Raw genomic sequence first — 15,609 nt, 5'->3', positions numbered from 1 at the left:
GAAACTACAGATTCAACGACAGAGATGATAACGGCACAGCTTAAAAAGCATGATAATGATAAAAAAATGTTCGATAGAAAATTAGATTTAAAATTAAAAGAACATTGCGAACTCAAGAAACTAAGTAAAAATCAAACAGAACAACTAACAAAATTGAAGAAAAAAATATTAGACGTTAAGTGTAATTTAGTCGGAAAATGTACACCAGATATGTGTACTTAAAATGTTATGGCTAAAGACCTAATTATATTTACCAATAATGAATCAGCACCAGTATCCAAATTATGTAAAATTTGATATATATTAATATAAAAAATATTTTTATTTATATTAAAATGTATTATATTTTATAACTGTTCGTATTTTGTTTTATCTGAAATATTGATCATATATCACAATATAATTGTTTTTAAATCAGATATTTCTATACATTAAATATTATAATTTGAAGTATCTAGTGTCTAATATTAGTTCTAGATTATTTGATTTGATTGTTTAGGGAGATTTCGTTTAAAGTTATTATTTATTTCTATCATTTTATACTATTAAAATATATGTTTATAGCAGAAAAATATAAAATAATATATGATTTATTAGTAGATATATTTTAGCTAAAAATTTAAGTTAGTTTGTTTTGTTTATGTATCGTAAAGTTTTGTACCTATGATACATTGGCACTATTTTCAAAACTTTACATTTTTTTAAATAAACCTCTTAAAATTCTTTAATTTTGTCGTTCGATGTATTTTTCGTTTAGTTTTGTATTGTGTTATTTTCCACAAGTGTTTTGTATGCAAATTAGATTTTGGTCTTTGACTTTGGGTTTCGATATTACTAGTTGTTACCTATTTTGAAACTTCTTAGTGATGAACTCTTCGTAGTATACGAAAGTTTCTTTTGTAGCATTTGAGCGACCTCAAAGAGGGTTGTACTCATGGATAATTTCTAGCTTTTCAACAGAAAACTCTCCTACTCGACTAATTTATCAATAACCTGCTCGTGTTCATACCGTAAATGAACCTTCCCTTTGCGTATTTTATTAGTACACCGTTTCTAATTTTGACTTTTTTTTACGCTAACAGTGAAGTTTTCATTAAATTCAATTTTGAGAGACTCTATAATGCCAAATAAACATTACATTGAATATCTATATTTAAATTAACTCCGCATGTAGATATACTATTGATATAAATATATAATTATAATTTTATTATATACATATTATAGGTGTATAGTGTATTTAAATCGGTTTTAATTCATAATAAGTAAATCTTTTCATCATAGTTAACTTAATGTTTTATTGTATTATTGTATTTCATAAAAAAAATATTGATACTTGATAACTGATTAGATAATATTATCTACTTATGATTAAATCACAATAAGTCACAATACCACACTATAAGAAATAATAATACATCATAAATAAGCAAAACTGAACAATACGTATTAAATTTAAACTTTAAATATTCTTCCAATTCAAATACATTATGCACAATGTACATTGTACATATTATATAAAATAGGTAGTGAAAAGACTAGTTTTTTAAAACTTAAAAATCTATTTGAACTTAACCAATCATTAAAAATTAGAATAATATTAAACATCTATTTAAATATACATAAAAAAACTAAATTTCTACCGACCTGCACTTCTTATGTATACGCAGACTGAATGTTTATAGAAAACAAAACACCTAACTACCCTATATGACGTAACGATTGACATAGGGGATAAGTTTATTTGGTTTAGGGTGTACCCAAGCAAATTAGATGATGACAATCGAAGGAACGTGCTTACCATATGTCAGTATTTTCGGTCCTTCGTATTCTGTATAGACGCATGCACATCATTGCACGTATAAAACCCGCCGGGGACATAGTTTCAAATTTTGGTTTAACACGAACATGCCTGGCGTGGATGACGATTATGATTATGATGATTTAATTTCAACATTAATTGCAGTCTATGATTATTTGCATGGGTTTGATCACTGAGTATGTGTATTTTTCTGTTATGCATAATATGCCCTTTATTCGTACAGTAGCTGATTTCAAGGTTAGCTGTTTCCTTGGTATAAATAAATATAAAACATAATAATTGACTACAAACACGCAACCCATTCCCCGATGGATAACTTATCTGAATGTGTGTTTTACTTAATGGCCGACGAAACTCCGGCCTCGTGGGCGCAATATTATTCTAGACAGCAGCTTACCCTTTGTCTCCCCCTTCCGTATCCATAGCTAATGAAATACGCAACGGTCCGACGCTTTTGTGGGTACCTAGATATACTTCTGTAAGGTATGCAAACTTTGACAGTGGGGAATAGTGGGTTTTGTTTGGCGAAGTTTCATGGTACAACTGACTAAGGGTTGCGGTAAATGTATATCACCGGTGAGCTATACGCGATTCAACCATCTGACACGAAGACGTTAAAATATTGACGATTTTTTCGTTGTCACTCTATCGTTTTGCATTATGATTTATAAAAATTAAAAAAAAAACTTAAGCAAACAAACAAACAACTAATGTCTGAAATATTAATCTCATAGTGCGGAGCTCACATAATTTGTAATATCGATTACGTGTATTTCGTATAATATATTATTTTGAAATAAATAAAAATGGACATACATTGATCACGAGCATCCCCCTCTCCGCAAGCGTATTCGGGCAGCACAATTATCATCGGTTTAAAATAAATATATATACGATTAATGTTGATGTCAAATAGCGACTCGTGTGTTAATCCACATATTATGAAATTATAAATCACGCATTTATCGGTAAACGGGATACTCTAAATATGATATGTTTACTTATTAATTTATTAATCAATACAAACAGTAAAAAAATGTAATTTTAAAAACAAAAATGTATTTCAAAATTGTTAATATAAAATAACTACAGTTATTAAATTAATAATATTATTTTGTAGAAAATACAATGATCTATGGATTAATTCAACTAAAAATATTTTAACTAGGTACTTATTACATATAAATATTTATTTTGTATAGATAAATTCCAAAATGAAAACATCAGACTTTTGGATGAAAGAACAAAAAATATACAATACTTCGAGCAATATAAAATACTAAGTTAAAACTTTTATGGAAATAATTTGTTTTGAATTTAAAAAACTTAAAATTAAAAAAAATCACAGAAAATATGATAGAAAAAAAATAATTAAATACTTTGATCATACAAGATACAAGTATATTTATTTACAAGTTGAAATAATTTTAAAATAATTGATTTAATTATTACCAGATGATCAAGAAATAAACTAGATAGAAAATACAAAGTTAAAAATTATTTTATAATATTTTATAAGTTTCTAAATTGAATAGGAAATATAGTTCGTAAAATATGTACGTGGGAAAATCAGCATGTGGTAGTAACAGTGACTATATTGTGGTTCAGTATTGAGTAAAGCTAAACTAATAATTATGCCGGAACCAATAGAAGGAAAGAAAATTGGTATACCTATAATATTTAAAAATATACTAATATACGTACAATACTATACTATAGAATTATAATTAGATGAGTTTGATATTGTCAACAATATCAATACAAATTAATAATTTTGTAATATACTTATTGCTTCCGTAAAATCAAAATAACCTTGTAAAAATTAAATATTTTGTTTTTTTACGATACACTTAAAAAATATTATATCACATCCAAACGAAATTGATGATAGTAAAAAATATTGTATACAGCTAACACGTATCAATTCTAACATAAACGATTGATTGGGTTAACCAATTTTAAATGATAAATTTATTGATTTTTATTGTGTCAAAGATAAAAGCCAAAATTGTAGTTGTGTCTAAGTTCTGTCAATGTATAGATCAAAAAGTTTTTTTGATTGAATGTAATCGTGATATAATAATTTAATTGAAATATTAACATAGTAGCGTAAGATTGGCGTTCCTATCATTCGATTGCAGTTAATTGTAATTCATTGAATGTTTATATTGTTAACGTCACATATTACATAAATAACAATAATGTATTGATATTAAATTTCAGTAATGCGCAGTTTTAAAGTGAACAATTTATAAAAAATAATATTCCCCATTTGAAAGACGAAAAAAAATATCTGAAATGATATATGTGTTAAAAAAATATCTCGTTCCCAGAACAAAAACACCATTAAACACGCGCAATTGTACAGAGCAGAAGCACCGCCGCCAAGTTGGATTTCTCTGAACTCTGTTGTATCACCTGGTGTTTAATACACGTGACGGCGTCGTGTTTTTTCAATGGGCATAATAATATTTCATCGGGAAATAGGTTTTTGCACGACTCTCCCTCTCACCACATCGTCGACGACGACTCCTCGCTTCTATAACATTTCGTATAACCACGATAGGTACAAAGATGAGCACGGCGGGAGAGGTGAGAGGGCGTTGGCCGCACCGTTCTTTTTTTCGTTGAGGAAATCGAAATGCTCTCCGCCGTCAGATTATCGGCTCCATGCGAGGGCGGCGGGCTAAAGGGTATAAACCCCGGGTTAGATTGGCCATTACAAGGGTGTGCTCGACCAACCCTGAAACGTCCGAGAACGAAGTAGAGTGTATACAGGGCGTCGCGACGGTGAATTATTCAATGCACGGGTTATGTTTACAGTAGAAAGCGCCTGTTTCCAATTAACGGACTCGAGTGGCAGCAGAGTCACAGCGTGGAGGAATGTAAATAGAATTTTATTGTCTCGAAAGAACGACGACACAGCTGAGGTCCACCACTTGACTGTGAAAACTTTTCAATTTTTAGGGAAAACAGTGGCATATGTGACCGAATGGCGGACGGGCTACACGACAAAATTGTACGCGCCCCCTTCGTCTTCCACCTGAAAGACGGCGACGACGACTAAGCATATATATATATAGCGAAACGGTATGCGGGGGGACAAGGCTTATTGTTGTTAGTCGTGTCGTTTTACTTTCGTAATTAACTCGTGTGCTTTTCACCGCCACTATTTCGTATTGTGAAAGTATTCATGTATATTACCGCCGTGAATAATAAATATAATTTCCCAACGGTGGCGGAGGTAGCGTAGAACAGGGAAAGACTATCGACGCGGGCGGAATGGAAGGCTTAAAATTTAAACACCCACGGATAGACAGCAGTGATGTTTGTGGAGGTAGTACAAAAGGAAAAAAAGAAAACTTTTCCTCGTCGTCCATAAAAGTGAAAAATTAACTTTAATGCTTACACAGCAACGACGAGCTCCTATAACCAACTCTATATCTTTGTAGTCTTGACTAGTTCCAAACACGCAAACGTTTATATCAAGGTATCCTGTTGGTCATTATAATGTTAGTTTAAATACAAACATGCAGGTGCTCAGCATAAAACCACTTCGTTCAAATTAGCTTTCAATGTCATATAATACATAACCAAGACCGCAATAGAGTTGGTATTGATAAATTCTTTTAAAATTATGTCACACCTACCATGTATTGTCTTCGTCTTACAAACGTATAACATGACAAATTTTCGTTCAGTAGGATCAATTTTGTATAATTAGTTTAAATATTAGAGTGAAATGATGTATTGTTAAACTTAAAGGTGAGAAAATTATCTGTGTTCTCTCGTCGATTTTTTACGATATTTTAATTTTAATTAATTTTTTTTTTCTGAGCATTTTTAAATACAGTGAGTTCCGTTTAATGTGCTCACTGGTTTATAGAATCAACCGTTTATTGGAATAAAAATTGAAAATCCCAAATTATATCTTATGTGTTAATCTTTAATTAGAATCACCAAGTACTGGATAATTGAATTATTTTTAAGAAAATTCTTATCGTTTTAATGGTATTTCAAACTTTCACTTAAAAGAAACAAGAATTGTTTTGAAAAAATTAAAAAGAGCTATTCAAAAATATGGCAAAAACGTTACTTTAGAGCAGTTCCAAAAGTTATAGGTACAATGTACATACATTATTATTTATTTAATTTTAAATAATTAAATATCATATATATACAATATACATATTATATTAATTGAATATGGCTTTTAATTTCAGGCTAATATGAAAATGATATTTAAATGTATTTTATTTTAATTTAATTTTAAAAATACATATACATATAAACGCATTAAAAAATGTTTTATAGAATCAACCGGTTAATAGAATCAAAATATCTGAAACAATGTGATCACATTAAAAATCACTTAAACTCACTTAAAAATTAAAATACCGTAAAAAGCCGACGATAGAACACAGATTACTTCTCGTCTTTAAGTTTGATAATCTTTAAAATAATCACACAAAATTGTTCCTACTGAACAACAATTTGCCATATTATACGTTTGTAAGATGAAGACAACACATGCGGGTATGCGTTTTCAATAAAAACCAACTAAACGATTTATATAGGTATAACATAACGAAGTTGTAGTTCATTTTTTAAATTCAATTATCGGTGATAAAGTAATAAGTATTTTGCGCGATTTGATAGTAAGTCTTTTCATTGATTTTGTTTGTATATTTTTGTTATTATATATTAAGCTGTGTTTACGTTTATGTTTAGTATTCATTGATAAATTTGATAGTTATAAACTTATAATTCTCATAGGACATACTAATGTTTAACACAGACCACTTTTTTTTTTTTTTACAAACAGTTACTATTTATGTTATGTATAATAATTATACTATAAAATAAATCATAAGTAATTATATTGTTACGAGTTTTTAAAGGGGGAAAAATATATAAAAATGTTTTTTAATAATTGTATAATGTATAACCAATATATATTATTCTGTAGTTATACAAATTTAGTGATACAACTGATACACGATGATTCGAAAAAAGTTTTAAAATAATTTTTTAGAATCTACAATAAAACCGTATAACATTTTTTTTTATTAATAATGAGGATTTTCAAACTAAAGATGTTACAAAACAATAATACATAAATATATATATTATATATTTGTTGTAAAAGGTTTACAAGCAATTTAATATAAGTATTTACTGTTTGTATTATACATATAATATATAAATGTTTCAAATTTAAATTAAATATTCAGTTAATCGTTATATAATGTAAGTAAATGTATTCAAATATTCTCGTTTTAATTTTAATATTTATAAGTTTTTATATAATTTACTTGTAATGTACATATTAAAGTTTACATAATTACATAATCTTAATATGATATATAATTATCGATTTTAAATGTTATACTTTTATTGAATTAAAAATAATAATATTATATTTACACCATATTATCAAACCACATTCAATTTAAATAAAATATATTACACCAAATTCCTAACAATTGCAATAATATACCACCCACGTTACGTTGTGTATGAATGTATGAGTGTATGTTTGTAAAGGACGTCAAGTGAAAACATTGTTAACACAAATTTCAGTCCATGTAGGTATATATCATTTCCTGTTTATAGCTTATAAATTCTACGGAAATACTGGATATGGAACGAGAAACTAAGCACAGGCTTAATAATTTATCTCTCTGTGACATTCCGGAACATAGAAATATTTAAATGCAATTGTTTCAAACAAACCCCAAAAAAACCATGCATCTTCCAATTTTAGAAAAAAAATGTTATAATAAATATGTTTTATGATTAAATATGGTTTTCATTTATTTTTAAACATACTTAGAAGACCAGTGAAATCGATCCTCTGGTCGAGGGTCACCATAGGGTTTTTATTGTTGTTGTATGTATACGCTCACATGAGTTTATCCTTGTGTTCTCCTATTGTTGGACAGCAGTAAAAAAGGAAAAAAAAGATTTAATGGCGTAATATCCAATATAATAATGGTTTTTTTAGGGGAGGGGATGTTAAAAGTTTTTCGGCCCTACATAAATTTCAATCGTAACCATTGTGACTATGGTTTTTTACGATTGAAGATTTAACGTGATCTTGTACTAAGAATTGTAAAATCAATTGAAAACACATTGTATTAGACTCAGGGAAAAATTCAAACTTTTGATAATATAATTTTAGAAATTATAGAATTCATTTACAGTAAGAATTATTTATATTTATATATGGAAATTTATTTAAATTGATAAAAATGTGTAAAACTAAAATATAATCATATTGTAAGAGATAAAACCAAATTACTCAGCTATAATTCGTAGGTTTATAAATTATTTTAAATTATGTGTATGTGCGTTGTGCAAGAATGGGAAAAATAGTCTATAAAAGACATTTAATAAATATCCAATAAAACTAATAACCAATAATTAAAACAATTTTATTTAAATAAATTTTAAATTTCGAGCCATTGAAAATATTTGAAAATATACAAGTGAATTAAATAATGGAGTTCCATTAAAATATTTCAAAATAGTACCGTGTTATATATAGGTAAATACAATTACTAAAAATAGAGTAATACTCGTACTATTTAATACAAAACAACAATATCCAATTTTTCACTACCTAAATAAAGGAAACAATTTTTTTTTTGAAAATTATGGACATTAATTTTTTTAATTTAAGAATATTTTGTTAGCTATATATTAATATTATTATATTTTTGGCCACTTATCTGCCAGTTTTTTTTAGAAATATATTTCTGATTTAGCTTATTTAACGATACTAAATGCTTGATGACAAATTTATTGCCTGCTTGAATTGCATATAAGCAATTTCATTAATACCGCAGGATTTATGTCCGGATTAATAACATTGTCTTGAACGCGAGTTAATTCGATTTATTTTCAACTCATCCTTCGTTGCGTAATAACGACGAATAGAATTCATCAACGTGCTTATTCCGTTAAGATATGGAGTAACCAGAATATGTAAAGTAGAATGGTAATACTTTAATAATTCATAATTATATATTTTAGGTATATTAAAATAAAATAATAAACCGGTTTTAACGTTTTATAGAAAATATGTAATAATATAAAACATTATTATACAATTAATTTGTTTAATTTAGGGGACACGGACATTTTATTTTATTTTATATTGACATTCATTTTTATAAAGTAATAAATAATTAAATTGTATAAAGTTGAGAGTATTATAATGATATTAATAATAATAAAAAACAACGTTGGATTTTGACCATATATAACTAATAAAATAATAACTGTGGCCTATTTAACACTCATTGAATAGATAGAACTTTAAGTTATGAACTCGACAGTCAACATGCCATTGGAGTTAATGCAAAATAAAAAAAAAATCCTTCATAATATTACTTATTTATAAAACCAATAACTTCCTAGTTTTACTCAGAACTTAAAAGATGAATTACAGTAAAAATGAAAAAAATTAAGCCGGCTGTAAAGAATATTAGCTTAAGGGTTTTATGATAAAAAAATTTTATTTACAAAAGTTCTTATGCATTTTTTTTTCTATTATGAATAGTGTAACGAGAAGTATACTTTGACATACCAGAAAATGAATAAAAACAGGGTGTAGGAATTAATCCAACGAGAATTAATGATATATTCGAAAAAATGTTAAGCAAACAAGGTCAGATACATATCATATATGTACCTATTATACTTATTCCTTAGCAAGCATAAAAAACTGTGACTGACATTTTAATTCTCAGAAAAAATGATGCTCTTATATAATGCATAGGTGGTGGGTCGGTGAGCTATATTTAATTTTAGCACTCATTGAAATTTATTTATAGTTGCGCCTATATTAGTAAGTAATAGAGTTTTATGATAAATAATATATTTAATTGTTTCTCTTATGGAATGCGATAAGACTGAGAAGATCTGTTAGAATTCCTTAGAATACAATCACGAAAACTATGCTAATAGAAAATACAGTTACTGAGAAACAACTGAAGACAGTTAGATTAATTTCTATTTCAAATTATAATATTGTTTTTGTACAATATATTAAATTTTATTATCTTTTAAGATATTAAAAAATAGTTTAAAACTATTACATTAGTCAGAAAAAATTACTGTTAAGTTTTATAACGTATCTTATTAGATTAATCAGTACTGAATGCTTGAAGAAATTTGAAACATTAATATAAGAAAAATAATTAAAATATGTTGTTACTATTATAATTCAATAATTATTGATTTAACTCGTCAGTAGTAAATCCGTATTCATAGTCTGGTAAAGCGCATTATTAAAATATTTATGAACTAATTTTACCTTTTGTGCGACGAAAACTTCGTAAAGAGCACAAACTCCAGCTATTGTGATCCCTTGTTCTTTACACAGCATAGCTACGCTTAAGCAGACCACAGAAAGTGTTAGAGGCTTCCATCCTGAAAGATAATAATTGTATCATTGAATTTTAATAATCCAAAGTAGGTAATTAAGTTTTATTATATTTTTTATTTATTCTAGATTAGAAAAAAATCACAAGTTATTTACCGGAGTATTTTTTTCTTTTGGTTGCTTCGGTATATAATAGATATGCAGATAAGTAAAACACTGACGATAGCGTTTCTGCTCGTCCCACTACACCAGTAACCTAAAAAATAAATAAAATATATTACATTCAATTTAAAAAATGTACAAGTTATATATTTATAGATTCAATTATTGTGATAAATAAAAGTGATTTTTAGAAAATGGTATTTAAATTTAGTGTTTGCGCTTTAAAAATAAATAAAAATAAGTCAATTGAATATTTTGTTGTTAAATTCATATTTCTGGATATTTATAAAACGTTTTCTTAATGAAGCCACTCTTTTAACAATGTTTATCCTGCCTAATTCTACTGTCCTTTATATTGTTCACTACATCGTCCGGTCGTTTGCTAATGACCCAACCGTGCATGTTAAATGACAATTAGTTAGAATCATCCTTTCTCATCTCATAATCAGAAGAACAAAGCGGAATTATAATCTTCTAAAATGTAATAACATGTCTGTAATTGTTATGCTAAGCTACTTGCTGACCTATTTAATAGGGTTGGTTTTTATAATATAATGATTTTACTATGCATAGTACAAACACAGAATTGTTATTAAAGATTATTTTAATTTAAAAATTTAATATTTTTTAATATAACATAAGTATTTTATACTTGATTAAAAGTTGATGTAATAGTTGAAAATATTTAAGTTTAAATATGAACAGGATATGAATATAAAAAAAAACATGACATTTTTTTTGTCAGTCTCTAACATAAAGTTTGTGAAAATGAAACTAGAAAAATAAAATTCTTAATATTTCAAAGTTTTTTTTTATACTTTTCCATATTTTCAATTTCAAAAAGTAAAAATAATTGTATATCAAAATATTTATTTTATAGTATTATGTGAAATACATAACCGTAGATATAATATAGAGGTTATTAAATTAAAAATAGTAGTTATATTGTTTGGAATAAGTGAAGTGTGTCGACTTTTAAACTCCTAATAAAAAAGTAGCATCATTTTTTTGTATAAGCTACGAATATTTTGTAGAAACAATAAACATGTTTCTGTATATTATAAATATATAAATCTAAATTATTTATTTATTATGCTTAACATTTTATTCACATAGCACCTACCTAAATATTATAATATCAATAATAGTAATTTAATTCAAAATTATTTCTTTCTATATCGTATATACATCTCCCAATTTGGAGATCAATTAAAGCAATTGAAAATACTAGTAGAAGCAAAAATAAAAACGAAAATAATAATATGGTAACACTATTTGATTGTTATGTAAATGTCAAAATACTATCGTTTTGCGAATGAGAAATCTCAACGGGTATTACGGACTCAGATACTCAGATTTAATTGACCTACTCGCCAGGGGACATTTCACTGCCAAATATTAATTTAGAATTACTCCGTTGGTACGTTATAATAATACACATTGAAATAAAATATATATTTCTCTCTCTCTCTCTCCCTCTCCCTCTCTCTCTTTCGCTTACCAATTTTACGTTTTACGGGTAAATAATTAAAATTGATATCGCTCGGGACTATAGATATGCAATAATAGTGGAAGCAAACCGGTAGACCAAACCACACCTATTGTCAGATGCCCGTGATGATTTATAGCATGTGTGTTTTACCCAGTCAAATGCATGCCAAGGCCTCGAAAACAGGCACAAATAAATTTAAAAAAGGCTCATCGAGTCTTTGACTTTACCTTTGTTATGTCAATCATATATATATATATATATATTAGAAAATCCTTTTACAATTCAAAAATATCGATTTATGTTAGTATTTTTCATTTCCAGAGTAGGTACACAAAGATAAGTGACATGCGGTAGCGAAACACCCAAAACTACTTAAGTTATTGTGAATTTGATTTGGTTATGTACAAATAAAATATAGATAATATAAACATACTTATTGTGAATTATATATATATATGTTTATTATAACTAAGTTTTATGTAATTGTAATAGAAAAAAAACTAACAAATAATTTTTGAAAAGCAACAACGAAGTTTTCTTTTAAATATTCAAAAAACGAGAGCTTGGCACAGATGAAGACTCATAAAAACCTCTATTTTCTGTGTTTATTTAATTATACTCTAAATGGGTCACAGGATTTTTTTCTGTATGTCCTTGAAAAGAATCCCTGTGGACTTCTGAACAAACGACATTTCATTCGGCATTTATATATTATTCATTAGTCACTCGACGCTTGGGTTGTGTTTGTAGAGCACTCGTTTTTCGCAACTAACAACTCAATTACACCTGTGGGGGTCAGACCAATTAATCTCTTCATCGAGAAGGGTAAAATTCATCTTTTATCTTTACTCGGTTGTTAATTATTTATTTGTTCCCACTTAAATACACTTATATTGTGTTTTCCACATCTTCATTTTGTCAAGAATACGGATTTGCTAAGTTACCGATTACAGAACTCTGTAGTTTTGAAACTATTTTTCAGTAAAACAGAGTAGAGATGAAAGTTGGGAGTAAAACTTTTTCTCACATTACAGAATGATAGCATGTAACTGCAAAACTTTAAGACAGCAAAAAAGTAAAAAAAAATTAATTACTGTCCATCAATGGTTTGATATTAAACTTTAAATTACTGTATAGTCGTCTAAAGTTACATAATACATATACTAACTGGTCTTAAAATATGTCGCTTTCATATTTAGACGTCAAGCAATATGTAACTGTCAAAAACATTTGTTTTAATTTACTGCACATAAATTCAATATAATATAATATAAATATATATATAAACACCTACAACTAATGTAAAGTTAAAATAATTATATAATAATTTAAACATTTAAACGATTTTTTGAGAAATTATCACATAGTTTACAAAGAACACTTATAACAATCTACTTATACAGCGCATTAAAGATGGATTTAAATACAATTCCACACAAACACATATCATCACAAATTATTCTACAATCTTTTAGTTTATATGGCATTTTAAAAACATTAATAATTTTATATTATATTTTATCAGATTTTTACTCAGATTTGAGTTTGTTTAACGAGTAAATTGCATGACTGAAGGTAACGAGACCTGCGTATTAAGTAGACGTAGAAAGGTTGTCAATGATATTGCTATAATGGTAGTGAGCTAATGCAAATTAATTTTACTAAGTTAAATATACATTTTATTCCAACGAAGCTTATTTAATGTAAATAGGTCTATAAAAACGAGCGTTTACACAAATTTACAAAAGTTAAGTGTAAATAACGTGTATAATCTATTTGAAAATATGTTGTATTATATCATAAATGAAGATAAATTTAATGTCGATAATAATATATTTAAATCAAAAACTAGTTATTCGTTGTTCAGGAATTTTACAAACACAAATACATATAACAAATTTGAAATATCAATGTTTATGTTTAGTAAGCGAGTGTTATTAGATTCATCCATCACCGAATGGCAATATATTGGCCAAAAAAATTAGCAAAGAATAGTCCGCCAATAATTGCAATATCAAAAATAAGTACTATATATTATACTGAACGGTAAATTCATGCTTGAAATTTGGGGTCCAAGAACGAACGCGATTCATTCGATGGGCATTTTGCTCTGTTGTGTTATGGTAACACAAAATCTATAGACTTACGAGATCTTCGAATCCCCTATAGCCGTATAAAATGTATAGAAAATGAGAGACGGGAGGTTATAGGTCGCCCGATCAATATTATTGTTGGTTTCTCGACTCCCGTACCATTATAGGGTGTTATTATGCGAACGACTAATAAAAATAATATTAAAACAGTATACTCCCTCCTAACATTTTTTTTTAAACCGAGACCCTCAGCACGCAACTAGTGAAGGCGCAAGCCTATTAATGTTCAAATCGCTTGCAGCGTCTCCACCCAATATACGCTGTATGCAAATCAACTCCCTTTAGATGAATATTTGTTCTATTACGTGGCATTTTATGCAGCCATTATAAAATAAAACAACGAAATTCACTAAATATAATTTTAGAAAATTCAATAATAATAAAAATAATAAAAACTATTGAGTAGGTATTGTAATTTGTCTCTTTTGTTTGAATTAAAAAGTATTTACAAAATTCAATTTGTTAAAAATTACCAGGAGTTTTTTTGATCATTTAAGTTAATTAAGGAATATTCGGATAATCAACTAAGTATTTTGTATTGATAGATATGAATACTAAACCGTGAAGTTATCTAGTATCTAAATTAAGTATTTAATATAAATTATTAATTTTTATTCAAATAAAGTTATTATTTATTGAATAAAAATACAATGTATACAATAATAAATTATAATTCGTAAACATATTAAAAAAATATGACGAGTAAAACTATAATTTAATTTATTAGTTACTCGTTATAAAACATATGTTACATTTATGCATTCAAAAATAAATGCGAGGTGACCCAAGTTGTACATATAAGCATATCATATTCAATTTAATTAGACAACATTTTATATTACATTTTTTTATACATGTCATGGAGACGAAGTTTATGAAAATGTCATGGTAGTCAATGATTAAATTTCCTTTGGGTTTTATTCATTATAAAAATATTTACGGTGTTAATACCCCAAAATAAACACGCGATTTTATATAGCTTATAATAAATATAAATAACTGAATAATACTTACGGCCTCTGTGTGTATGGGGTGAATAGCAAAAAGCATGGCAGCCATAAAACTAGTGAATTCGGACGCCATTATAGTATGACAGACTCTGTAAAATAAAAAAATAAAAATAAAAAAACCGTACATGAATACATTGTTAAAGTATATTTACTGAACAGGAAATATTTTTTAATGGGGAAAAAATGAGACGTTATAGTGGATAGCGGTGAAATAAAATAAAAAAACAGTATACCCGCAATGAGACTATATGTATATTAAATTATTATATACATTTTCATCGACGGTAAGAAATAGTATATTAATTTACGATAAATTAATATGTATATTATTATTATACTTATATATACTATTAGTATATATGTATCATATACCTTAAGAAATGTGGTATTTGGTCCACAGAAGTGTTCAGATAAGAATAAATCCTTGGTTGCAGTAATTTATTTTTTAAAAGGTACAAAAAATAAGGAAATATGGTCTAAGTTAAGTTTTAAAAAGAATTAAAACCATTTGTCAACTTCCCTTATTTGTATTTAAAAGCATAAGAATATTTTGAGAGCGTATTCTTAGAAAAAAAGTC

The 15,609-nt window shown here is 27.1% G+C and overlaps 1 protein-coding gene across 3 annotated transcripts in view; it reads right to left on the bottom strand.

The window, feature by feature from the left end:
• Positions 1-15,609, bottom strand: part of LOC132924408 (protein O-mannosyl-transferase Tmtc3) — a 45,475-nt gene that overhangs the window by 18,917 nt on the left and 10,949 nt on the right. For all 3 annotated transcript variants that reach the window (XM_060988713.1, XM_060988704.1, XM_060988723.1), the window contains 3 exons: positions 15,036-15,120; positions 10,371-10,470; positions 10,146-10,261 (listed from right to left, as the gene is read on the bottom strand). In XM_060988713.1, coding sequence (XP_060844696.1) covers positions 10,146-10,261; positions 10,371-10,470; positions 15,036-15,120 — 301 coding nt within the window. The remainder of the gene's footprint in view (positions 1-10,145; positions 10,262-10,370; positions 10,471-15,035; positions 15,121-15,609) is intronic.

This window comes from Rhopalosiphum padi, chromosome 1, assembly GCF_020882245.1.
Source record: "Rhopalosiphum padi isolate XX-2018 chromosome 1, ASM2088224v1, whole genome shotgun sequence".
In the NCBI taxonomy this organism is placed as follows: domain Eukaryota; kingdom Metazoa; phylum Arthropoda; class Insecta; order Hemiptera; family Aphididae; genus Rhopalosiphum; species Rhopalosiphum padi.
This window is presented reverse-complemented; position numbering and strand designations above follow the sequence as displayed.